Consider the following 24,320-nt stretch of genomic DNA (forward strand, 5'->3'; position numbering starts at 1 on the left):
GGGGAGCTGCCGCAGGGCTCGGGGACGGGGGAGGGCGCAAGGTGGAAGTTTCGCCCAGGGCGCGAAACATCCTTGCACCGGCCCTGATCGTAACTGCTCTTTGATGGCTAGGAAAGAGCCTGTAACACTATGAGCTTATCCTAGCTCTTTCTGAGAGGCTCAGAAAAGTAAAATCTTCCTCTTGGTCCCAGGAGAGGTGGCGTCTGTGCAGCTAGGGTGGAGGCAGCATGGCTAGAGATGCACCAGGGGGAGATTCCTGTGAGGAGCTGGACCAGACGAAGTATGATGCAGATGAGAACGTGAAGATTATCTGCCTGGGGGACAGTGCTGTGGGGAAATCCAAGTGAGTAACTGCCCTTATTGCACATGCCAGGAAGGCTCCAGCAGCATACAAGCTCGGCACTCCTCAACCGGTGTCTGGTCTCTCCCTCTCCCCTGCACAAAGCAGCAGCTCTAGTTATTGTTATTGACCAGTGGAGAGGCTGAATGTGTAGGAGTGGGGTGCCTCTCTGTATCAGGGATGAGGAGAAAGAAGATAAGATGATCAGGTAAGGACTAATGGGCCTGTGTCATTTCTCTACTTGCAGGTTAATGGAAAGGTTCCTTCTGGATGGATTGTATCCTTTGGGTTCTTTCAAACCCCACCACTGTTTAGTTTTGTTCTTGGGCCCAGGGAGGGTACATGAAGGGGAAATGGTCTGTTTGAGGCCTTTTTGTTTAACCATGTTCTTCCAATCAGGGGCTCTCATCCCATCTTCACCAGAGTTCTGTTTCCTGGCTTTCCCTGCCTGACCTAGACTCTTTTTGTACTACATTGATGAGCTAGCTAAATCCACACAGCACTTGGGAACTTATAACTTCCGTTCCTCCTAAGAAGGTCTTCTTTCCCGCCCCATCAACTATAGTATCTTCTTTAGAATTCATTTCCTGAGCACTGCAGTGCTAGCAGCTGGTCCTATGAGGCGTATAGGACTGTCATGGGCACTTCAACTATAGAGCTCCTACTCCCTCCCTTAGGGCTTGTACACACTAGCACTTACTTCAATATAACTTACGTCGCTCAGGGGTGTGGAAAAGCCTCCCCCGCCCCGAGCGATGTAGGTTACACTGACCTAAGCGCCAGTGTGGACAGCGCTATGTCGGTGGGAGACGCTCTCTCGCCAACATAGCTACCGCCACTCGGGGAGGTGTAGTAATTATGCTGATGGGAGCGCTCTCTCCCGTCAGCATAGAGCGTCTGCACTAGCAGCACTACAGTGGTGCAGCTACCTCGGTACAGCTGTGCCGCTGTATTGATTCTAGTGTAGACTAGCCCTTAGCTTGGGATTGAAACTCTAAGGCAAATGTGAGTGAATGGCTTGGCTATGCTACACCCTGCAGAGGAGCAGCTTGGTGACCCAGCTGCTGACTGCTTGCCCTAGCCCCCCTCAAGCAAGTTCCCCTCACAGGTGCTCTACTGAACATGAGATTGGTGTCTGGATAAGACTCACTTTTCAGCTCCTTAACCTATGCACAGCCGACCCCAGCAGCTCTCTACGTTTGCCTTGACACTCTACAAATACACAACCAACGTGGATGGGAAGAATATCCTTGTGGGTAAGCACCTCCTAGGAGATGAGCACATGTCCTCCTTGTGAGTGCTGGATACAGCTACAGGAAATCCCTGCTATGGCATCACTAAAGGATCTCTGTTGATTCCACGAATTCCTGTGCGTCTCAGTTGGGTGTAAACTGCAATGGCAGTGTCCATAGTATCAGTGTCACTGTGGACCATTTTTGTAGAAACACTTGTGCTGTTTTTAGTTGTAGTTTTCGTGCTGACTGTGCTTGGGGCTATATAGGACACAAAGACAGTGCCTGCTTGAGGAGCTTACAATCGCAAAGGCAGCATTAGGAAGACAGATCACACTGGGAAATTGAGATGAGGGAGTGACCTTTGTTATTGCTATGAACTCCCAGTTTTGGGGTACTGCAGAAGAAATGAGTCTAAGAGGGATTTGAATGAGAACTTGGTGAACACAGATTGGGAGATCATTTTGCACCTGAGGCAGCATGAAGAAGGCCCAGAGACAGAAGTGGGAGAAGGAATGAAAAGATCATTGAGGCTGGTACCATTGGTGGAGTGGAAGGGGTATGGGAGGCGTGTTAACGGAAAAGTACTGTGATGTAGGCAGGTGTGCAGTGATGCAGGACATTGGAGGCAAGACCAAGGAATTTAAATTGAATGCAGTTGCAAAAAGGGAGCCAGTAGAGGGACCAAAAAAGGTGATGAGGTCAGCTTGACAGGCAAGGAAGTTAATGTTATGGGCTGTATTTTGGATGGACTGGAGGGGCATGATGAAAGAATCATGGAAGCCACCGAGGATAAGGCTGCTGTAATCAGGATGGGAGGTGATTGAAGCCTAGACAGGTGTTCTAGCTTTTGGGACCAAAAAGAAGAGCTGGATTTTTAATATAGTGTGCATGAAAAAGCAGTGAGATTTGGATGAGAGAGGAGGAGGAGAGGGAGAGGTCAGTAAGGCTGGCCCACAGGATGGTGGTGGTGTCATCAGAAATGGGAAACGTTACTAATGTGCTTCTCCAGTGGGGCAGGAACTGTGTGAGAACCTGAGAATAAGGTTACAAACGACTCAGTGTTCTCTCCTGTTTTGGTCCGTGTCATGGCAATGAGGCTAGCGGCACTTCAGTCCTCTATCTGATCTCTCTGACTCCAAAGTGTTTGGTTTCTTGCCTTTACCTGTCATGGGGTGGAATCTCATGATTCTTCTGTTTTTAGATGGTATCCTGGTACACTGACCCATGAATACCAAAAGCTTATCATCTTGCTGGCCAGACTCAGTTTCAGGAACCTGTGTGCTTCCTATCTTCAGGAGCCTGTGAAAAGCAATACTGACCAACAGCTTTCTTAAAACCAATTGTTTTGATTTAGCAGCTGGAATGAAGTACAGCATATACCACTTATCAGCAGCCTTTCATTTCCCAGCAAGAAGTTGCTATTATCCAGAAGTTGCAGGTTTTTGGGGCTGCAGCCAGGAATGAAATGCTGGGACATGCTGAGCCTGGGCCCCCAGCACCAGGCCAAGATGCAGCCCTGAGACCACCAGGAGAGGCACCATGCAGGCCCCTAGCACTCCTGCTCCCCCTGGAAAGCATCTGGACCACAACCCGCATCCCAGCTGCTGCCCTGCCTGTTGCTCCCCCTCCCAGCCTGCAGCACCATTGGAGAGGAGGCTGTGGGGGTAGTCTGTGGACAGGGCAGCATTGGGGAGAGGCGGGCAGCAGCCCAGATGCTGGGGCTTTCCATGGGGAGCAGGGATGCTGGGGGCTCGTGGGGCTGCACTGTACCTCTTCCTGCATTGTCCCTCTCCCTGGGCTTGTCATATCCCAGTACTTCCATACCTGGCTGCAGCCCCAAAAACCTGCCTACTACTGGGTCTTTCCATGGGGAATGGGGGCGCTGGGGTGTGCTGAGCCCAGGCCCCCAGTGCCAGGACAGGGCACAGCCCAGACAGCGCAGGAAGAAGTACTGTGCAGCCCCATGGGCCCCCAACATCCCTGCCCCCTGTGGAAAGCCCTGGCATTCGGGCTGCAGCCCATCTCCATGCTGCTGCCCTGTCTGCAGCCTACCCTCTCAGCCTCTCCTCCCACTTTGCAGCACCGGGACTCCTGCGTTATCTCCTGTGTGGCTGCTGGGTCCCCACCCATGGGGGAGGCTCCATGTCAAAGAAGAAAAGTTGCCAATGAAGCAGCATGACAGTTGCAAATATCTGAGTCCAGTTAACTATATAATTAATGGGATAGGATCAGCTTCCAGCAAAATGTTGCTAATAACTGAAAATTGTCAGTATCAGGATTGTTAATAAGCAGCATCTACTGTATTAGAGAAAAAGGGATTTTAAAACAACAAAGAGCCTACACACACATTACACATATAGTCTCATCGATGATAATAATCATCCCCAGAAGGGACCATTGCAATCATCTAGTCTGGCCTCCTATATAGTACAGGCCACAGAACTCCCCCGCCCCAAAAAATTCCTAGAACAGATCTTTTAGAAAAACATCCAATCTTGATTTTAAAATTGCCAGTGATGGAGAATCCATCATAGCCCTTGGTAAATTATTCCAGTGATTAATTACTTTTATAATTAAAAATGTATGCTTTATTTCCAGTCTGAATTTGTCTAGCTTCAACTTCCAGCCATTGGATCATGTTATACCTTTCTCTGCTAGGTTGAAGAGCCTATTAAGTATTTGTTCCCTACGTAGGTGCTTATAGACTGTAATCAAGTCACCTCTTCACCTCCTTTTAGTTGAGTCTATCATTTTAAGGCACGTTTTCCCATCTTTTAATCATTCTCGTGTTTCTTCTCTGAATATTCTCCAATTCACCAACATCCTTCTTGAATTGCAAACACCAGAAATGAACACAGTACTCTAGCAGTGGTCATATCAGTTCCAAACACAGAGGAAAAATCACCTCTCTGCTCCTACTCAACAGTCCCCTGTTTATGCCTCTGTCACGGAGTGTGGGGGACACAAGGCCCTGCACCCTCGGCTTCCTGCGATTCACCATGACTCTCAGCCAGCCAGTAAAGCAGAAGGTTTATTTAAACGACAGGAATACAGTCCAAGACAGGTCTTGCAGGCACAGACAATAGGTCCCCCCCAATTAGATGCATCTTGGGGTCCCAGGGGCACCACAGCCCCCTGGGGGGAAGGTCAGAGCCCCGTCTGCCTGCCAGCCATTCCACCACCCAGCTCCTGAAACTCTCTCCACAGCCTTTGTTCAGTTTCCCGGGCCAAGGTGTCACCTGGCCTCTAACCTCTTCCTGGGTTCTCACATTACATGCTCAGTTATTCTCCCTCATGGCCAGTCTCCCATCCCGCAATGCAGACCGTCCTAGCCACGCTCCCCTGCCTTCCCAGCCAACGCTCCCCACTCAGCATTCAAAGACCACATTAAGAACAGTCCCAGTTCGTCACAGTCTCCCAGGGTCACATTAGCGCTTTTGGACACAGTGTTATACCTGGAGCTCATCTTCAGCTCATTATCCACCAGGAACCTCAAATCTGTTTCAGAATCACTTCCTTCCAGGATAGAGTCCCCCATCCTGTGAGTATGGCCTACCGCCTTCGTTCCCAGATGTATACATTTACATGTAGGCATATTAAAACTCATATTGTTTGCTTGCACCCAGTTTACCAAGCAATCTAGATTGCTCTGCATCAGTGACCTGTCCTCTTAATTATTTACCACTCCCCCAATTTTTGTGTCATTTGCAAATTTTATCAGTGATGATTTTTTCTTCTTTCAGGTCATTGATAAAGATGTTAAATAGCGTAGGGCCAGAGGCCTGGATGGCAAGAAGGAGGGGGAGATGGGGGAGGGGGGTATGTGAGTAGCCAGAGCAATGGGTGTGATGGTGGGAATGTTGGAGGAGTTGGAGCAGTGTCCACACTGTGTGAGGGTGGGGAGAGGAGGGGCAGGGGAAGTCTGAGCAGTTGGAGGCAATATGGAGAGGTTAGAGCCAGGGGAGGGTGTTGGTACAATGCAGGAAAGAATGGAGTGGAAAGGAGGGGGTTGGAGCTGTGCAGTGGGGGAAGTTAGTGACGCTACACTTGTTCCCCTTCCTCTTACACTTCACAGCAGAGTCCTCGTCTGTGAGGCACTCAGTAGTTTGGGACCTGGCTACTTCAGAGACCACCTTATCCTCCATGCCTCTGCAGCCACAGGGACACATTTAGGCTGCCCAGTGAGGATGACAGCCAGGGTTCTGGCATGGAGAATGCTCTATGGACCACCCTGCTAAAAAGATCACACTGCCATTGTTGAGATCACCCCTAATCTGTATAGGTTTGGATCCCACAATCATTCCAGTACTATCTGAGTACTTCTCAGCCTATTTTCCTCAGCTTTTGCACCCATGCCTTGCCTTGCTATTCTGCGTTTTTTAAAATCCAGTTTACACAGAACTTTTTGCACTACTGTATTTACACCAATGCCAACTGTCTCTGCTGGGACATTGTACAGGCATAGCTAAACCCCATGTATCACTAGAGCCTATGTTTGTAAACTGGTCAAGGAATGTCTCAATCTATTATGACAAAGGCTCGTGTCAGTCGGCATATGGGAGAGGGCTGAACTCTGGGGCTGGGTTGCGAGGGGATTGGAAGTTCTTTCTTGTCATGGCATGCTGAACTTGCTGGTTTGTGCCTTTCAGACTTCTGGGACACAGCCGGACAGGAGAGGTTCCAGAGTATGCATGCATCCTATTACCACAAGGCCCATGCTTGTATCATGGTAAGGGCATTCTTCTACCTCTGGCTTTCACTCTGTGTGTAAAGGATTTCTGGCTGGTAACAGAACCTGTTTGGTATTCATCCTACACATTGCCTTTAATAATGTTACCCTGAGTTCAGGCTCTGATGGCCAGAGTGGCTGAACTGGAGGAGCTAAGGGAGACAGAGAGGTACACAGAGGAGACTTTCCGGGACACAGCAGAGAGGTCCCACCCACACCCTCTGTGCTGCTGAGAAATATGAAAGTCTTGGGGAAGGAGAAGATCAAACTGGAGCAGATGGAAACAATCCCATTGTTGGGACCCTCCTTTCAGATGATGCCATGGTATCTTCTCACACTGAGGATATCTCTCCAGGGGAGGGGACCCCAGTTATTGGAAGAGACTGGTAATAGTAATGGGGGATTCGATTATTAAAAATATAGTTAGTTGGGTTTGCGATGACCAGGAGAACTGCATAGTAAATTGCATGCTGGGTGCGAAAGTTGCAGATCTTTCAAGACATCTAGACAGACTTATGTGCAGTGTTAGGGAGGAGCTGGTGGTCATGGTACATGTGGGTACCAATGACATAGGGAAAGGTAGGAGAAAGGTTCTGGAGGTCAAATTTAGGCTGCTAGATAAGAGAGAAAAGTCTGGGACTTCCATGGTAGCATTGTCTGAAATGCTTCCAGTTCCAGGCACAGAGCCAGGTAGACAGGCAGCACTGCAGGGTCTCAATGCATGGATCAGACAGTGATGTAGAGATGAAGGGTTTAGATTTATTAGGAACTGCGGAACCTTTTAGGAAAGGAGGAGCCTATATGGGAAGGATGGATTCCTCCTAAATCAAAATGGAACCAGATTGCTGGCACTTAAAATTAAAAAGTTCATAGAGGAATTTTTAAACAAAGGGCTGGGGAAAGCTGAAAGGTGCGGAGGAGAACATGGTGCAGACAGAGACATTCCTTAGGGGAGGATCTATTACTGGGGATTCTCTGTGTCCTAGTAAAGAAGTTGATCAAGTACAGGTAGAAGCTTAAGAGAAACAATCAAATGAAAGAGTCTCTCACTCGGTTACATCACACGAAGGCAGACAATTAAATATTGACAAATTTTATAAGTGCCTATATACAAATGAAAGAAGTCTAAATACTAAAATGGGTGAACTTGAGTGCCTGGTGTTAAGTGAGGATATTGATATCACAGAAACTTGATGGAATGATGATAATCAATGGGACAAGGTAATACCAAGGTACAAAATATAAAGGAATGGCAGAGTAGGTCAGGCTGGTTGGGGAGTGGCACTATATGTGAAAGAAAGCGCAGAGTCAAATGTAGTAAAAATCATAAATGAATCAAACTGCCATAGAATTTCTATGGATAGACATTCCATGCTTGAATAGTAAGAGTATAGCAGTAGGAATATACTACCGACCGCCTGACCACAATGGTGATGGTGATTATGAAATGCTCAGGGACATTAGAAAGGCTATAAAAATTGAAAAGTTAATAATAATAGGGTATTTTAACTATCCCCATATTGACATGTCACCTCAGGATGGGATGCAGAAATAACATTTTTAGACACTATGAATGACTGCTTCTTGGAGCAGCTAGTCCTGGAACCCACAAAGGCAGAGCCAATTCTCGATTTAGTGGTGCACAAGGATCTGGTCCAATGGGTGAATATAGCTAAACCACTCAGTAATAGCGACCATAATGTAATTAAAATTAACATCCTTCTGTGGGGTGAAATACCAAAGAAGCCCACCCCGTAGTATTTAACTTCAGAAAGGGGAACTACACAAAAATGAGGAAGCTAGTTAAACAGAAATTAAAAGGAACAGTCACAAGAGTGAAATGCCTGCAAGCTGCATGGAACCTTTTAAAAAACACCATAATAGAGGCTCAAATTAAATGTATACCCCACATAAAAAAATAGTAAGAGGACCAAAAAAATGCCACCGCAGCTATACAACAGAGTAAAAGAAGTGGTGAGAGGCAAAAAGCCATTCTTTAAAAATTGGAAGTCAAATCCTACTGAAGAAAATAGAAAGGAGCATAAACTCTGGCAAGTCAAGTGTAAAAGTATAATTACACCGACCAAAAAAGAATTTGAGGACCAACTAGCAAAAGACTTAAAAGTATTTTTTGCTGTAGTTTTTAAGTACCTCCGAAGCAGGAAGCCTGCCAAACAATCAGTGGGGCCACTTGACGATCAAGATGCTAAAGGAGCACTCAAGGAAGACCAGGCCATTGCAGAGAAGCTAAATGAATTCTTTGCATCTGTCTTCACAGCAGATGAAGTAGAGGAGATTCCCACACCTGCACCATTCTTTTTAGGTGACAAATCTGAGGAACTGTCCCAGACTGAGGTGTTGAGAGAGGAGGTTTTGGCACAAATTGATAAACAGTAGTAGTAAGTCACCAGGACCACATGGGATTCACCCAAGAGTTCTAAAGGAACTCAAATAAGAAATTGAAGAACTACTAACTGTGGAATGTAACCTACCGCTTAAATCAGCCTCTGTACCAGATGACTGGACGATAGCTCCAGGGGCAATCCTAGCAATTACGGGCCAGTAATCCTAACTTCAGTACTAAGCAAATTGGTTGCAACTATAGTAAAGTACAGAATTATCAGATACATAGATGAAGATGATTTGGGGAACAGTCAACATGGCTTTTGTAAAGGGAAATCGTGCCTTACCAATTTATTAGAATTCTTTGTGGAGGTCAACAAACTTGTAAACAAGGGTGATCTGGTTGATACAGTGTGCTTGGACTTTCAGAAATCCTTTGATAAGGTCCTCCACCAAAGGCTCTTAAGCAAAGTACGTTTTCAGGGGATATGAGGGAAGGTCCTCTCATGGATCAGGGACTGATTAAAAGACAGGAAATAAAGGGTAGGAATAAATGACCAGTTTTCAGAATGGAGACAGGTAAATAGTGGGGTTCTCCAGAGATCTGTACTGGGACCAGTGCTGTTCAACATGTTCATAAATGATCTGGGAAAAAGAGTAAACAGTGAGGTGGCAGAGTTTACAGATGATACAAAATTATTCAAGATAGTTAAGTCCGAGGCACTAATTACAAAGGGATCTCACAAAACTGGGTGACTGGGCAACAAAGTGGCAGATGAAATTCAACGTTCATAAATGCAAAGTAGGGAACACTGGAAAACAACTGTACATCCAAAAGGATGGTGTCTAAATTAGCTGTTACCACTCAAGAAAGATCTTGGAGTCTTTGTGGATCATTCTCTGAAAACATCTGCTCAGTGTGCAACGTCCGTCAAAAAAGCGACAGACTCATTAGGAGGGGGATAGATAATAAGATGGAAAATATCATAATGCCACTATTTAAGTCATGTGCCCACACCTAGAATACTGTGTGTCATTCAGGTCGCCCCCATCTCAAAAAAGATATATTAGAATTGGAAAAGATACAGAGAAAGGCAACAAAATGATTATGGGTATGGAACAGCTTCCAGATGAGGAGAAATTAAAAAGACTGGGACTGTTCAGTTTGGAAAAGAGACAACTAAGTGGGGATATGATAGATCTTGATAAGATCATGACTGGTTTGGAGAAAGTGAATAAGGAAGTGTTATTTACCCCTTCACATAACACATGAACCAGGCATCACCCGAGGAAATTAATAGGCAGCAGGCTTAAAACAAACAAAAGGACGTACTTCTTCACACATTGCACAGTCAACCTGAGGAACTCACTGCCAGGGGATGTTGTGAAAGCCAAAATTATAACTGGGTTAAAAAAATAATTAGATAAGTTCATGGATGATAGGTTCATCAGTGGCTATTAGCCAAGATGGTCAGAGATGCCACCCCATGCTCTAGGTATCCCTAAGCCCTTAACTGCCAGATGCTGGAACTGGACAACAGGGGATGGCTCACTCGATAATTACCTTGTTTTTTTCACTCCCTCTGAAGCATCTGGCACTGGCCACTATCAGAAGACAAGTTATTAAGCTAGATCAGTGGTTCCCAAACTAGGGTTCGTGAACAAATGTTACAGGGGGTTCTCGGGAAAAATTCCCTAATGGCGGACAGAGCTGTCCCTAGAGACCCCAGACAGCATGGGGCCAGCAGCACAGAGCCCCTGGACCTCCAAGAGCTAAGCAGATCAAAGCAAGCATATCTATCACACTGAGGAGATTTAAACTTCAAGATTCTTTATAAGAAATGGAAAGGGAGGTGGATATTTTTTGCTGTTTTTAAAATTAAATAGGCAGCTAGTATTGTTTTTAAAATTATTATGAAGAACAAGTTTAAGCTTTGTTGTAACGTGCGTTGTTTGCCTGGACTGCTCAAGACCTGAATGCTTGTGTAGGAGGAACTCTTTGAGTTGGCTTCTTAAATACCTTCATGCTGTTTTACATCTGATACTCCTTGATGAAACGTAGGAGCCTTGTCTTATAACAGGCTTATTCAAAGTGATACAAGCTACGAAAGTGAGATCTTGGAAGAGTGTTGCCGTTTTCATAATGTAATAAAAATACTGTAATGATAAATAATTAATAATAAATAGTGTGTAATAAGCATGTCATGAAAACAAATTTTATATTTCCAAGTCACTGCTTTTATAATTTATACTCAGATAAAGGAGAAAATCCCTGGAAATATTCATTTTTAGGAAGGAGTTCGCAAGACTTGACATTTTAGTGAAAGGGGTTCACAGGTTGTTAAAGTTTGGGAATCACTGAGCTAGATGGACCTTTGGTCTGACCTAGTATGGCCATTCTTATGTTCTTATGTTCTTATGTAGTGCTGTAAATATTTCCTTTCCTGGCTTGCTGTTGAGAGTCCTTCCTATTCTGTTCTCCTGTCCCTTCTCCCGTCATTGTTTACCTTTAGCACCTTTCACCTTTCCTCATAACTCCGTCCCTCCACCCCTTTGTATTTTTGTTGTTCTCTCAACTCCGTCCAATTCATCAACAACTTTTCAGTAATATCATGCCCAGAACAGAATGCACTTTTCCTGGTGCAATCACATCAAAGCCATATAGGGAGGTCTGTCCCTGTGTTGCTTTGTGACTCGATGCCTTGGAGCATGCAGCACAAAGCTGCATTGGTCTATTCTGCGGGATTAGTGCATTGCAAATTCATGTCTCATTTGCTGCCTCCTCTCACTGCCCTTGTCTTTCAGCCATTGCTGCTTCCCATTGCTGGAGTTTCCTGCCCAGATGTGTTCCCTTTCCAGGCTTTAATCTCTTTACTCTGTCCACACTGTTATTCTCAGCTCCTCCTAACTTAGCATCATTTGTAAACCTCATTAACATGTTGCTGACCCCCTTGTCTAGATCATTAATGAAGTTTGTAAATCAGACTGGGCCTGACACCTATCCTTCGAGGGCACATTAGACCCTTCCCCACCCTCCTTATTGTTAAGGGCGAGTATCCTCAGCACTATACAAGGCACGTTGTGCAGAGAGACCAAGAGGCTGATGATAGCTTAGTGCAGGGAGAGGGGCTGGTTTTATTTTTAATGGCTTGATGATAGTTTGCCATTTACCATAGCCTTTGTTTTACCACCTTCCTGCCAGTTGTCAGCCCCTATGCTGGTGTCTGGTCTAAGCCAATTGTAATTAATTCTGACACTGAGGTTCCATGGAATGCTGTATCAAACATTTTGATCCAATCTAAATAATCTCCCTTCAGCATCTTCCCTTCAAGCACTAACTCTGCAATTCTGTATGTTTAAAAAGAAGGGCAGTGATTTCGCATGGTGGGATGAGTTCTTTGCAAATGCTCAGTGCAGTGGGTTGCTCGGGGACTGTCCAGCTGCAGGCCTGGTGACAGGTGGCTCTTCCTTGGCAGGTGTTTGATGTGCAGAGGAAGGTCACCTACAAGAACCTGAATAACTGGTACAAGGAGCTGAGAGAGTTCCGCCCAGAGATCCCCTGCATTGTGGTGGCCAACAAAATTGATGGTGAGTGTTTCTGCCTCAGCCTTTTGGTGCTGTGGGATGGTCCTTTTGTGATATGGCTGAGGGAAGTGACCACCTGGCAGGTCCCAAGGGCTTCTTGGAGATGGACTCCATCGGTCATATTTTACTAGATAAAGTGCAGGCCTTTCACAGCATGTTTTTGCCTCTTGACTTTGTTTTGCTCAGAAAAAGAAACCGAAACCACAAATTTGTTTTCAGCACAGACATAAATATATAGTACAGTTAGCTGAGCTCTGCCCTGATATGACCCAGTCTCCTTCCTATCCCCTCCCCTGAACAGCAACTTGCACCACACTGGCCAGCTGGCAGAGCCCTCTTAGCTCACCAGGCTCCCTGACCTGGCTACTGTTTATAGTCTGTATTGTGGAAGGACCCAGAGGCCCCATCCAGATCAGGCCCCTTTGTGCATAGGATGAGACTGTCCCTGCCCCAAAGAGATTGCAGTCGGCTTTGGGACGAGAAGCAACAAGTGAGTGTGACAAACAGTGGAAGAGCAGCGGAGGGAGGGCAAAGGTGATGGCTCTATGACAACACCGGTACGCTGCAAGTGTCCTAGGAGGTGAACCACTGTTAGCAATAGTGAGAAACATTTGAAAGACATCCCTAGCACAGACAGAGCCATGCAGGCCTGGGAGCTGGGACAGATGAAAAGTAATGCTCCATTGTTTACACTGCACCAGATGTCCCCCAGTGAGACAGGTTAGAGTCCCTGTCAGGGTCCCTCTGTGGAAAGCCTTGACCAGCAACAAAAAGGTCCTCTTCCATCCTGTACTTCCTTGCTAACTGTTAGTTTAGCCTGCCTCCCTTTGCAGGGACCTCTAGTTGTCAGGAGGCACCATCCAAACCATGCGCTGCATGAAGGGGGCCTTGCCAGCGAGATGCCCCCACGCAGGTTGCATGGATTCCTTCTCTATGCTGTCCCAGGGCATGCTTGGCCTGCTACCAGCAGTGATGGCTCAACAACTGCTTCTCCTTTGCTCCTTCAGCGGATATGAAAGTTACTCAGAAAAGCTTCAACTTTGCCCGGAAGTTCAATCTGCCCTTCTATTTTGTCTCAGCTGCAGATGGCACCAACGTAGTGAAGGTAAATCTTAGCTATGTGAGGTGGGACTGGTGCCAGGCTGCATGGGGAGGTGAGAAGGAGCAGGGGTTCTTTGTGAGACAGGATGTTTCGCTGGCTGCCTCCCAGGTGTGGGGGGTCCCGTTGCTGGGGGGTTGTCTCATGGCTGGTTTCTCTACGGTGCTGTAGGGTGGGGGGGAAAGTCCTGTGGGTTCACCTGGGGTTGGGCATCTCAGACGCCCCTCTCATTCCCAGAGTGACAAGTGCCCCCCTTTCTCCTCAGCTCTTCAGTGATGCTATCAAACTGGCTGTTGCGTACAAACAGAATTCAGGGGATTTTATGGATGAGGTCATGCGGGAGCTGGAGGTAAGAGAGCCCTGCCTAAAGCTCACCTCCCTCTCCTTAGTGGTTGCCAGCACCACACACCTTCCCTCACCAGGAAAAAGCCCCCAGTCCCAGTGCAGAGTGGGCTGAGGTGGAGCCTGTGTTGGGAGCGTCATGGGGATCCCGTAGTGCCCCAGTCCCAGCTCAGAGTGGGTGAGGTGGGCCCTGTGTTGGGAGCGTTGTGGGATCCTGTACAGACAGTCCCAGGTTAGGGGTGAGGGGATGAGGTGCTGTGCTGGGAGTGCCATAGTGTGGTGGGGAATGGCTGGTTCCCATTTGCTTCTCACCATTCCCCCATCCTGCTCCCTTCCAGAACTTTGAGCTGCAGAAAAAGGGGGAGGACTCGGATAAAGAGGAGAACTACCCCGAGGAGAAGCCCACATCCACCTGAGCCCAGGCCTCAGACCAACCTTGTGCTGCTCCCTATCGCCCCAGCTTCTTCATGGTTAGTTAGAACCGTCACTCTCTGCCAGGGGAGAGCAGATTTCTCATGCATTGGCCATGCTGGGAGCCTCTGGCTGGGACCATCCCTCCCTAGGAGGGAGACTGTTTGGGCCTGATCTTCCTGGCCTGGACCCTATCCTCCTGAGCATCCGGGACGCAGAAGGAACAGGAATACATGTGACTGCTGCCTGCCCCTGTGGGAGGGAAGGGGGGCATTTGCTGGGGTGTTGGGCCACTGCCTGCCCTGCAGGGAAGGGTCCTGCCCAGGTGTCTATTAGCAGAGCCCAGATTGAGAAAAACAACACTAAAGGATTTTTTTACAAAGCGTTGAGCCTGGGTCCTTCCTGCATCCGAACCATGTTTGAATAGCAGCCCTTCCCACTGCTATTTCAACCCAGCCAGCTCTACCTCTCACCCCTCCCTGACCCCACCCACCGTACCAGCCCACCCATTCCACCCCAATGCTTCTCTGGCTCTGTGTGTGCCACCCTTCCTCGTGCCCACTGTTCCAGCCCAGCTGGCTCTGTGTGCCTCCCTTCTCCACCCACACTGCGAGCCATCCCTCCCCTTCCTCACTCCACCATTCTAGCCCAGCTGGCTGTGTGCAGCCCCTGCTCCTGTGTGGTTCTGGGCATGGCATAAGAGGTTGAATAGAACAGAGGCAGAGCTGGTTGTGTTGTGGGCACTGTTTTACTTCTGCTGTGAGGTAAGCTCTCAGTCTCCATCCACAAGGACAACGGGCAGGATGGGAGCTGCATGCTGGTACAGAGTCCTCTAGAACAGTGGGCAAAGCGTCAGAAATGGCCACTGTCCATCTCAGCCTCCGCTGTGCTCTGCTCCCCTCCCTTCTCAAGTCCCCTTTCCCTTCAGGTCCTGTAGGAACTCGTTCAGCTTCCTGAAGAAGTCAGACAGACTGCTCTGGACTGACAGGCAGAGACCTGTCCTTGTTCTGGGCCTGGGCTTGGGCCTGAGCCTAGGCCTGACTTTCCCCAAGATCCAGTCATGAAAGTGCTGAGTGGAGCTGTAGACCCCTGGCCTCTGTGCCTTGGCGCAGCCCAGCCCCCAGCTGGTGACTCCAATAACCCAGAAGCGCTTTGACCTTTCCTCTGTGCACATGAGGGGGCCACCACTGTCGCCCTGCAGCAGGGGAGAGAGATCTGAGGCAAAGCAGCTCCTCACAGTGGGTCAGGCTTGGCAGTAGCGGTGACTCCTTGGAAGAGGATTAAGGACCCACAACTCGTCCCTCTGGCATCCGCCACTGGGAGACATTTGTCAGCTAGAGTTCAGAGGAAGGGGGCTCACCCCCAAGGCCTGGCTTGCGTTGGCAAAGCCCTAGCACGTGTTCCAAAAGGGGATGATCTTGCAGTGCCCCCCACCCCTGGGAATGGACTGTCTAGGGGCTGCAGCCAGGGCTTCCCCCATCAAGAGTCAGCTGCATTTCGGTGTTAGCTCATAGCTGGTTTGGTGAGTGCTGAGCAGTCAGCTCCCTCCCCTTCCTCCTCCCATACAGAGCCCTCTTGGGTACCACGCCTCTGAACGCAGCCACTCTGCATCGGCGCTATGGCACGGAGGCCTCACTCCCTGCCCCATGTGCTAAGGCACGGGGCCTTCCTCCCAGCTCTGCGTACCTCGTGCAGGGTGTCTGCCTCACTGGCCCTGAGGAGTAGCTGTGCTCTTAATCCTAAGAGCTCCTGACCCAGAGTGGGTCTCTGAGTCATTGACATTAGAGAGAAAACCACCTACTGGGCCCCTCTAGTCCATTCCTGTGGCCTATTCCCTAGTGTTCTGGCCGGTTCCATTGCTGGGAATCTTCCCGCTTCCTTTGGGAGGCTGCCACAGCCCAATGCAGCTCATTGTGGGCTCTACAATCCCCCTCCTTTTGCATAGCATCCCTGGGGCTTTACACCCCTAATACAATGACAGAGAGAAAAGCAAAGAGGTTTCCAGCTGAGATTACCCACGAGATGGGCAAATGGAAGGAGTTCTGGCAGCAGGCAGACAGAGGAGAAGGCTCCCATACCACCAGGTAGAGAGAGGCCAGTGCTGGACAAGCAGAAGGACTGGGGCATGGGTTTTAAAATGAGGTGGGGCAGTTTGGAAGGGACTGGGCACCAGTGGAGGAACCTGGGGATGGGTGAGGAGGAATGATGTGGTTGCACTTTCTTTTGTATGCCAGAAACAGCGTCATCTGGGACTAAAGGAGACCATAGCCAAGGGTGCTGAAACTGTTCAGGTCGGAGGAGAGGGAGGAGGATCTGGTGGAAAAGGAGAGGGAAGCAGAGCCCTGGGTAGGGATATTGGAGGAAGAGGAGGCAGGTTCCCAGGTGAGGATTCCAGCAGAGCAGGGGGAAGTGAGCGTTCTAGGCGGGGATCCCAGAAGAGGGGGTGTGAGGCCACAGCACAAGCATTTGAGTGGAGATGGGGAGGACTCTGCAGTGAGAGGGCTCCGGCCTGCGTACCTGGCAGCTGTCGATGCCTCCTTGCTCGTACCCTGCACATAGGTTGTTGCTGGCGATGGCCCCGTTGTACCAGCGGCTGCTGTTACAGGTCGTGATATCAAGGAGATGCACCTTGGCTTCCTGCAGGATGTCGGCTGTTTCCTGGGCTGCAGGGACATGAAGAATATTTACTGCACAGCTCTTAGCCCTATCTCCTGTTCCCCAATGCGCCACATGGGTGTGCCCCTCCCCCAGTGCCTAACCTTCACTCTGCTCTGTCAGTTTTGTGGGAGGTGGTTCTGCTATGCATCCCCTCCTCCTCCTCCCTTGCCTGGGCGGGTGAGGTTTGGATCAGCCCTTGGTGGGCACGTGCCCTTTGCTCAGTGAGGTGTGTGGGGCAGCTGCAGAGCTTCATGCTCGCCAGATCCCAGTGGTCCCAGTGTTTCTGCTGGGACAGGTGCCCAGTTAGACTCTCACATGTCTCCTGCGTGACTCCCCAGCCGCTGATGTAGCAGTGGGACAGGTTCGACACCTCCACCATGGCATCGGGCAGGCAGGCGGGCTGTGCGTAGTCATTGCACGCAATGGGCTGGTCGAGCTCCAGCAGAGCAACGTCATTACTCTCCGTGCGCGGCTCGTAGTGCTCGTGCTGCACCACCTGTTTGATGGAGCGCACCTGGGCCTCAGGGCCACGCTGGGAGAGCTGGGATGCACCGATCACAACACGCCACTGTGGGAGCAGCCTGGAGAACAGAGTGGGCGTCAGTCACGGGGGGGAGGGGGGAGGGGATAGAGTGGTTCCTCTCTCGGCCGGTGCAGGGCCCCAGAGAGATGCACTGTAGCTGGGTACATTGCACTGCCCTATTGTCTGAGGCACAGGAGAGAGCGGCAGCAGGGAGCCAGGTACAGAAAAACAACAGGGCCAGCTGCTCGGACAGTGTGTTCTCCAGCATGCTGTCACCTGGGGACAAGCTGTCAGTCAGTGCCCATGCCACCAGGGCTCAGCCTAGGGTGTGTTGATGCTTGGGCAGGGAATGGTGCCAGGCTGTGGGATAGGCCGTGGTGCCCAGCTGTCTCTCCCCATAAGTAAGGATCAGCCCCATGGCCTGGCCAGTTCCATGGCATTGCCCAGATGCCCTTCTGGCTTGCAAGTGCTGGGAGTACATTGAACAGTGGGTGGGTGGCCTGAGCTACTGGCCCCCTGCCTGGGCTGTGAGGGCATCCCTCCCCCAAGGTCACCCATCTCACCTTCTCTTGGCTTTGAAGCAGTGAGCTGCTGTGAGGACCCAGCGAGTGCTGATGAGGGACCCACCACATGAATGCCGGGGGCCCATTTGGGTGGGGATCTGGATGCTGACGAGCCAGGGCCAGGCCCCTGGCAGAGCATCTACGCCACCCACGATCCGCATCCCGCCGTAGCCAGACATCAGGGGGCGGCGCCCACAAACTGCACTGGAGACAGAGGTGTGTTACTGCCCTGCTGTCTGTGGCCTGACACTTCCCCTGGGGCTGACCTTTGCCCCAGGCTGTTTCTATCTCACTCCCCAGGTCTTGCCATACATCTTCTGTGTCATGCCAAATGCCTCTCCCTGGACACAGCACGTGGGCAGCAGCAGGGCCTAAGAGCCCTGTGTGTTACCCACCCCATGTGAGATGGCCCATGGGATTTATATGCCAGGGCCTCATTGCTAACCCAAGAGGCACAGATGTCACCTGAACCTGGGCGTGACCCTGGGAAGGGGGCAGGAATCCCTGTCATTCAGGACAGCCCCATGTTGGGGGGAAGCCAATGCCCTTTGGTGCTTGGGAAGTGCCCCATCAGGGCCACTCTCGGTATTTCCTCTCACGGCCCAAGTGTCACTTACTCACAGCTGCCATTCGTGCTGTGCATGGGCCAGACCTGGGTGTGGAACAGGAGGAGGGACAGCAGCAGCATCTTCCACCGGAGCACCAGATGCCTGCATCTACGGAGACTTGCCTCACCACTCGTGACATCATAAACCAAGTCCCGGGCCTCCGTCCAATCAGTGTCTGGCCAATATGACATCACATAGGTCTCTGGTTTCCTCCTTCCTTTGTGAGGAGCAAGAAGAGCTGGGAAGGTGCTGATGGAGGCATCAGGGCCAATGCTGTGAACACTGAGAGGGTGACGTGGTCGGTGACTTCCATGGACGATGGAGATACCTCTGGGGCAGGTAGGAACGGGTAGGCTACTGGCACGTCTGCTTACAGCACAGAGGGAAATCTCCCTGAACAGTGTATCCGGCTTGGCCACCCTGCTCTCCTCCCACACTGCTCTCTCTGTAGTAGGGCTCGCTGGGTGCATAACCCACACAGCGTAGCTTGTGTGAGCATGTTCTCCAGGCACTCTGTGCCCTGCTGAGGCATCATGGAGTAGCTGCCTACATTCTCCCAGAGTGCACTGATACATACACTAGAACAAGAAACGTAGGACTGGCCAGACTCGGTCAGCTCCAAGATCCTTCTAGTCCAGTGTCCTGTGCCCAACTGTCCAGAGGAAAGTGTAAGAACCCCAAAGCAGTAGATGAGGGGTAATCTGCTCCTCTCCCTCCCCCCAAAGGTCTGATTCTAATCTTTAATTGTTGGAGATTGTGCTTCAGGATTTAATCCAATGTTTAATATTCCTCCCAATACCTCTTTTTGCATTAACTCTTATAAATCTGGATATTCTCATTGTCCATCTAAATGTCCAGCCCTTTTTGGCCTTAATGACTTCCAGTGGCAATGAATTCCGCAGACTATGCATTTTGATGGACAGTATTTTCTTTTACTGGTTTTTGAATTTGCCACCTTTTGATTTACTCAAATGACCCCTTGTCTTTGTGCTGTGAGGCAGGGAGAACAGAAGCTCCTGATCTAACTTCACTAGATCATTTATTACTTTATAGGTTTGTATCATGTCCCCTTTTATTCATCTCTTCTCTAAAGAATAATGATAATCCCAATCTTTTCAATCTCTCTTCATATGATAGTTGTGCCAGGCCTCTGAGCATTCCCAACGCCTTTCTCTGCACTCCTTCAAATTCTGCCATATCCAGGTGAGGCCGCCCCCTTGAATATATAATGGCGTTAGACTCCAGTCCATGCCTTATGCGTCCCAGCACCTTGTTTGCTGTTTTGAGCTGCTGCACCGACACCCAGGTCTCTTTCTGAGCTGGTAGAGGCCTGTACAGTGTATGAGTAGTTCTGATTTTCCCCTCCAATGTGCATTACTTTGCATTTATCTACATTGAATGTGGGCAGACACATGTCCCCACATGGTGCATGGTTGTGAGGTAAGAAGCTGTGCCCAGTGTGGTGGGGTGTGTCATGGGGGAGGGGGGGGTGAAGTTTGGCCAGGATCTAGCAAGAGGCCCTGCTCACTGTTTGCACTGGGGGCAGCCCAGCTGATGCCTGCAGCATGTACTGCACAGACTGGGTCTGTTTATGACAGCAGAGATGTATTTAGTGAGTATTTAAACAATGCTTTGACACTGCAAAGCACCAACTAATGGCTCAGTATCATTACTCATTTCACTTGTGCTGCCAGGGGCAGGGAATACACCACAGATGCACTTAGGAAGTCAGCGTTGTTCGAGAGCTTAGTTTTTCCAGCTGCACACCCCAGTCTATCTGCAGGGAACCCGTCAGACCTAGACCATCCATCAGCAAGGAAAAAGCTTTCTAAGTTCTAAAGGTGCGAGCAGAGCCTTCCAGACAAGAGCCTCCCTCTGAGTGTGACGGTAATGGGGACACCTTGCCAGAGAAGTCAGCCTGCTGCAAAGGGCGAGGCCTTTGAAAACAATTCTCCTCCTGTGTAATTCTAATACAGTCACTTCCTGTGGGCATGGTGGATTTGAATGAGGAATAGGGGGTGCCTGTCTGAGGCTTATAAATGCCCTGCGGCTGGTATCGGTTCTTCAGTGGTGGGGAATGCCAGGGAGCCTGAGTGCCCAAGTAGCCATAGCAGAGCAAGGTGCATTGGAAGATTTTAAGGTCAGAAGAGAACATAATCATTAAATAAATTATGCATTATTCCTACTCTGAATGTGTCTCGCTCCAGCTTCCAGCCCTGAGATCTTGTTCCGCCTTTGTCTGCTAGGGTAAAGAGTCCTGTGCTATCAGAAATCTCCTCATGTAAGTAGAATATCAGGGTTGGAAGGGACCTCAGGAGGTATCCAGTCCAACCCCCTGCTCAAATCAGGACCAATCCCCAGACAGATTTTTGCCCCAGATCCCTAGATGGCCCCCTCAAGGGCTGAACTCACAACCCTGGGTTTAGCAGGCCAAGGCTCAAACCACTGAGCTATCCCTGCCCCCCTGGTACTTGTAGACCATGATCAAGTCACTGCTCAACCTGTCTCTCACTCTAAGGCGTGTTTCCCAGACCTTGAAATGTTCTCATCGCTCTTTGCCTAATACTTGCCAATTTATCAGTATCCTTATGGAAGTGCAGACCCAGAACTGAATATAGTATCCAGCAATGGTCTCACTAAAGCTGTATATAGAGGTAATACCATCTCCCTAGTCCTACCTGATATCCCCTTGTTAACACAGCCAAGAATCACATGCACCCTCCTAGCCACAGCATTGCCCTGGGAGTTCATTTCAGTTGTTTTCTACCATGACCCCTAAGTCCTTTTCAGAGGCACTGCTTTCCAAGATACAGTCCCCCCCACTGATAAGTGTGACCTACATTCTTTGTTCCTAGCTCTGCAGCTGATGGCAGTGTGGGAGGGGACTGTGCCATGATTTTTCTTTCACCTCCCTCTCTCCCAGCTCCCCAGACTCATTCTTTCCCCTCCTGACTGGTTCTTCAAGGTGATTGCCCATGTGAATCCACACAGTCAGGGTGAACACTTGCACAACAGGCAAGGTCGGAAGCCCTAAAAGCAGCATCCATTGGGGGCCACTCATCCAGGCTTTCAAAGGCATAAAAGGGCCCCAAACATCCCGTATGCCCTCCTACTCTGCGAATGCTTTCCCCAAGACTCTGAAGAAGGGGAAAGTGAGCAGGGTCATAATTACTGCGGTGAGGAATCTTTTTTTTTTCTTTGAGAACTGTCCCATAGATTCCCATGCTGGGCAATTAACAAGCAGCCCTGGGCCTCTAGGAGCACTAGCTACAAAGTGCCTGTGATTTGGGCATCAGCTTGAGGGAGTCATGCTGCATAAGGGGTGGGTAGAGCTGCAAAGTGCAGCTTTGTATACATCAGTGAGGGAGCCAATGTGGAGGCTTTAGTCCTAGCTTAGCCCTGGTCTACACTACGAGTTTAGGTCGAATTTAGCAGCGTTAGATCGATTTAACCCTGCACCCGTCCGCACGACAAAGCCATTTTTGTCGACTTAAAGGGCTCTTAAAATCGATTTCTGTACTCCTCCCCGACAAGGGGATTAGCGCTGAAATCGACCCTGCTGGGTCGAATTTGGAGTAGTGTGGATGCAATTCGACGGTATTGGCCTCCGGGAGCTATCCCAGAGTGCTCCATTGTGACCGCTCTGAACAGCACTCTCAACTCAGATGCACTGGCCAGGTAGACAGGAAAAGCCCCGTGAACTTTTGAATTTCATTTCCTGTTTGGCCACTGTGGCGAGCTGATCAGCACAGGTGACCATGCAGAGCGCATCAGCACAGGTAACCATGGAGTCCCAGAATCGCAAAAGAGCTCCAGCATGGACCAAATGGGAGGTACTGCATCTGATCGCGGTATGGAGAGATGAATCCGTGCTATCCGAACTCCGTTCCAAAAGACGAAATGCCGGAATATTTGAAAAAATCTCCAAGGGCATGAAGGACAGAGGTTATAACAGGGACCCGCAGCTATGCTACGTGAAGCCTACCAAAGAACTAGAGAGGCAAACGGCCACTCCGGGTCAGAGCCCCAGACATGCCGCTTCTATGATGAGCTGCATGCCATTGTAGGGGGTACCCCTACAATTACCCCACCCCTGTGCTTCCCTCCTCCCCCACCCCTCCCGGGCTACCTTGGCAGTTATCCCCCCATTTGTGTGACGAATTAATAAAGAATACATGAATTTGAAACAACAATGACTTTATTGCCTCTGCAAGCAGAGATCAAAGGGAGGAGAGGAGGGCGGTTGGCTTACAGGGAAGTAAAGTGAACCAAGGGGGGGAGAGTTTCATCAAGGAGAAAGAAACAGAACTGTCACACCGTAGCCTGGCCAGTCATGAAACTGGTTTTCAAAGCTTCTCTGATGCACAGCGCGCCCTGCTGTGCTCTTCTAACCGCCCTGGTGTCTGGCTACGTGTAATCAGTGGCCAGGCGATTTGCCTCAACCTCCCACCCCACCATAAACGTCTCCCCCTTACTCTCACACATATTGTGGAGTACACAGCAAGCAAGAATAACGATGGGAATATTGGTTTCGCTGAGGTCTAACCAAGTCAGTAAACTGCGCCAGCGAGCTTTTAAACGTCCAAAAGCACATTCTACCACCATTATGCACTTGCTCAGCCTATAGTTGAACTGCTCCTTACTACTGTCCAAGCTTCATGAGCCATGGGCGCAAGGGGTAGGCTGGGGTAGGTGCAAGCGCGCAGTGCTGCCGACTGGGAGAGCAGCCTGAGGCAGAAGCCTCCAGCTGGCATGATATTCCAGGCAGGACTGAATCTCCATTAGATGAAACTTAAAGAAGAGAATGATCTGGAGTCATTCCCATTTATGTCCAGGCGCCCCTGACCGACCTCACCGAGGCCGGCCAGGAGCACCCATGTCTGCCCAGGCGCCCCCGACCAACCTAACTGAGGTCAGTCAGGAGCACCCATGGGACGACAATGACGACGGCTAGCAGTCATATTGCACCGTCTGCCATCCGCAAGGCAAGGGGATGCTGCTGTGAGGCACTGCAGTACCGCGGCTGCCAGCAGCACCCAGGTGACATATGGTGACAGTGAGCTGAGCGGGCTTCATGCTTGCCGTGGTATGTCGTCTGCACGGATAACCCAGGAAAAAAGGCGAGAAACGATTTTTTGCTGTTGCCTTCACCGGGGGGAGGGGGGGACTGACGATATGTACCCAGAACCACCCGCGACAAGGTTTTTGCCCCATCAGGCATTGGGCGCTCGACCCAGAATTCCAATGGGCGGCGGAGACTGCGGGAACTGTGGGATAGGTACCACAATGCAACGCTCCGAAAGTCGACGCTAGCCTCGGTACTGTGGCCTCACTCCGCCGACTTAATGCGCTTAGTGGCGGGGACACACAATTGCCTGTATCAAATCGATTTCTAAAAAATGGACTTCTATTAAATCGACCTAATTTCATAGTGTAGATATACCCTTAGTGTGCACTGATCTCCCCAGGTGACTGAACAGCGGCTAGGTGAGAACAACTGAGGTACAGTCCGAGTCATTTGTACCACCTGGGAGCTGTGATCGACTGAACTGGCCTCATCCCTCCATGTCACAAAGGTGTGAGGCCCTTGCAGATACATTTGGTCCCACATATAATGTAACTGAAGCGCTGTGAGCAGGCCCAGCCTCCCTGGGAGTGAGGCTTTTGAGAAAACACAGAGGGGCTAATGACCTGAAAGAGCCTAGATAGCTGAAGCAAAGGGCTGCCGTTCAGGAGCTCTGGATTCAATTCCTGGCTCTGCCACACACTTCCTGTGTGCCTCAGTTCCCCACAGCAACACAGGAGCCAGCCTATCTACCGTCGCTCCTCTCCTCACGCCTCACGTCTAGCTTGGCTGCAGAACCTGTGGTCGCAGGAAACCATG

At 49.9% G+C, this 24,320-nt stretch overlaps 2 protein-coding genes across 2 annotated transcripts; one reads left to right on the forward strand and one right to left on the reverse strand.

The window, feature by feature from the left end:
* Positions 1 to 125: 125 nt before the first annotated feature.
* On the forward strand, positions 126 to 14,446 carry LOC112114270 (rab-like protein 2A). The gene is made up of 8 exons (XM_026656385.2): positions 126 to 343; positions 588 to 617; positions 1,517 to 1,596; positions 6,225 to 6,304; positions 12,124 to 12,235; positions 13,240 to 13,337; positions 13,597 to 13,680; positions 14,012 to 14,446. The coding sequence occupies exons 1-8, from the start codon at positions 228 to 230 to the stop codon at positions 14,087 to 14,089; spliced, it is 678 nt and encodes a 225-aa protein (XP_026512170.1). The 5' UTR covers positions 126 to 227; the 3' UTR covers positions 14,090 to 14,446.
* Positions 14,447 to 14,856: 410 nt separating this feature from the next.
* On the reverse strand, positions 14,857 to 18,516 carry LOC112114269 (acrosin-like). The gene is made up of 6 exons (XM_026656389.1): positions 18,446 to 18,516; positions 17,829 to 18,032; positions 17,058 to 17,323; positions 16,602 to 16,747; positions 15,127 to 15,279; positions 14,857 to 14,916 (listed from the first exon to the last, which is right to left on the reverse strand). Exons 1-6 carry the CDS (start codon positions 18,514 to 18,516, stop codon positions 14,857 to 14,859), a joined length of 900 nt encoding a protein of 299 aa, XP_026512174.1.
* Positions 18,517 to 24,320: the final 5,804 nt, after the last annotated feature.

This window comes from Terrapene carolina, unplaced genomic scaffold (genome assembly GCF_002925995.2).
Source record: "Terrapene carolina triunguis isolate 2854851 unplaced genomic scaffold, T_m_triunguis-2.0 Scaffold230, whole genome shotgun sequence".
NCBI lineage: Eukaryota > Metazoa > Chordata > Testudines > Emydidae > Terrapene > Terrapene triunguis.

What these genes read in the sequence shown, in the direction of transcription:
- LOC112114269 (XM_026656389.1), bottom strand. Translation starts at nt 18,516, where the DNA reads ATGCTGCTGCTGTCCCTCCTCCTGTTCCACACCCAGGTCTGGCCCATG. An exon ending in GAGGCATCGACAGCTGCCAG is followed by an intron (nt 15,280 to 16,601) that starts GTACGCAGGCCG and finishes CCCCTGCTGCAG; the next exon opens with GGCGACAGTGGTGGCCCCCT. An exon ending in ATGACTGGATCTTGGGGAAA is followed by an intron (nt 14,917 to 15,126) that starts GTCAGGCCTAGG and finishes CCACTGTTCTAG; the next exon opens with AGGACTCTGTACCAGCATGC.
- LOC112114270 (XM_026656385.2), top strand. Translation starts at nt 228, where the DNA reads ATGGCTAGAGATGCACCAGGGGGAGATTCCTGTGAGGAGCTGGACCAG. An exon ending in AGGTTCCTTCTGGATGGATT is followed by an intron (nt 618 to 1,516) that starts GTATCCTTTGGG and finishes ACCTATGCACAG; the next exon opens with CCGACCCCAGCAGCTCTCTA. An exon ending in AGGTCATGCGGGAGCTGGAG is followed by an intron (nt 13,681 to 14,011) that starts GTAAGAGAGCCC and finishes GCTCCCTTCCAG; the next exon opens with AACTTTGAGCTGCAGAAAAA.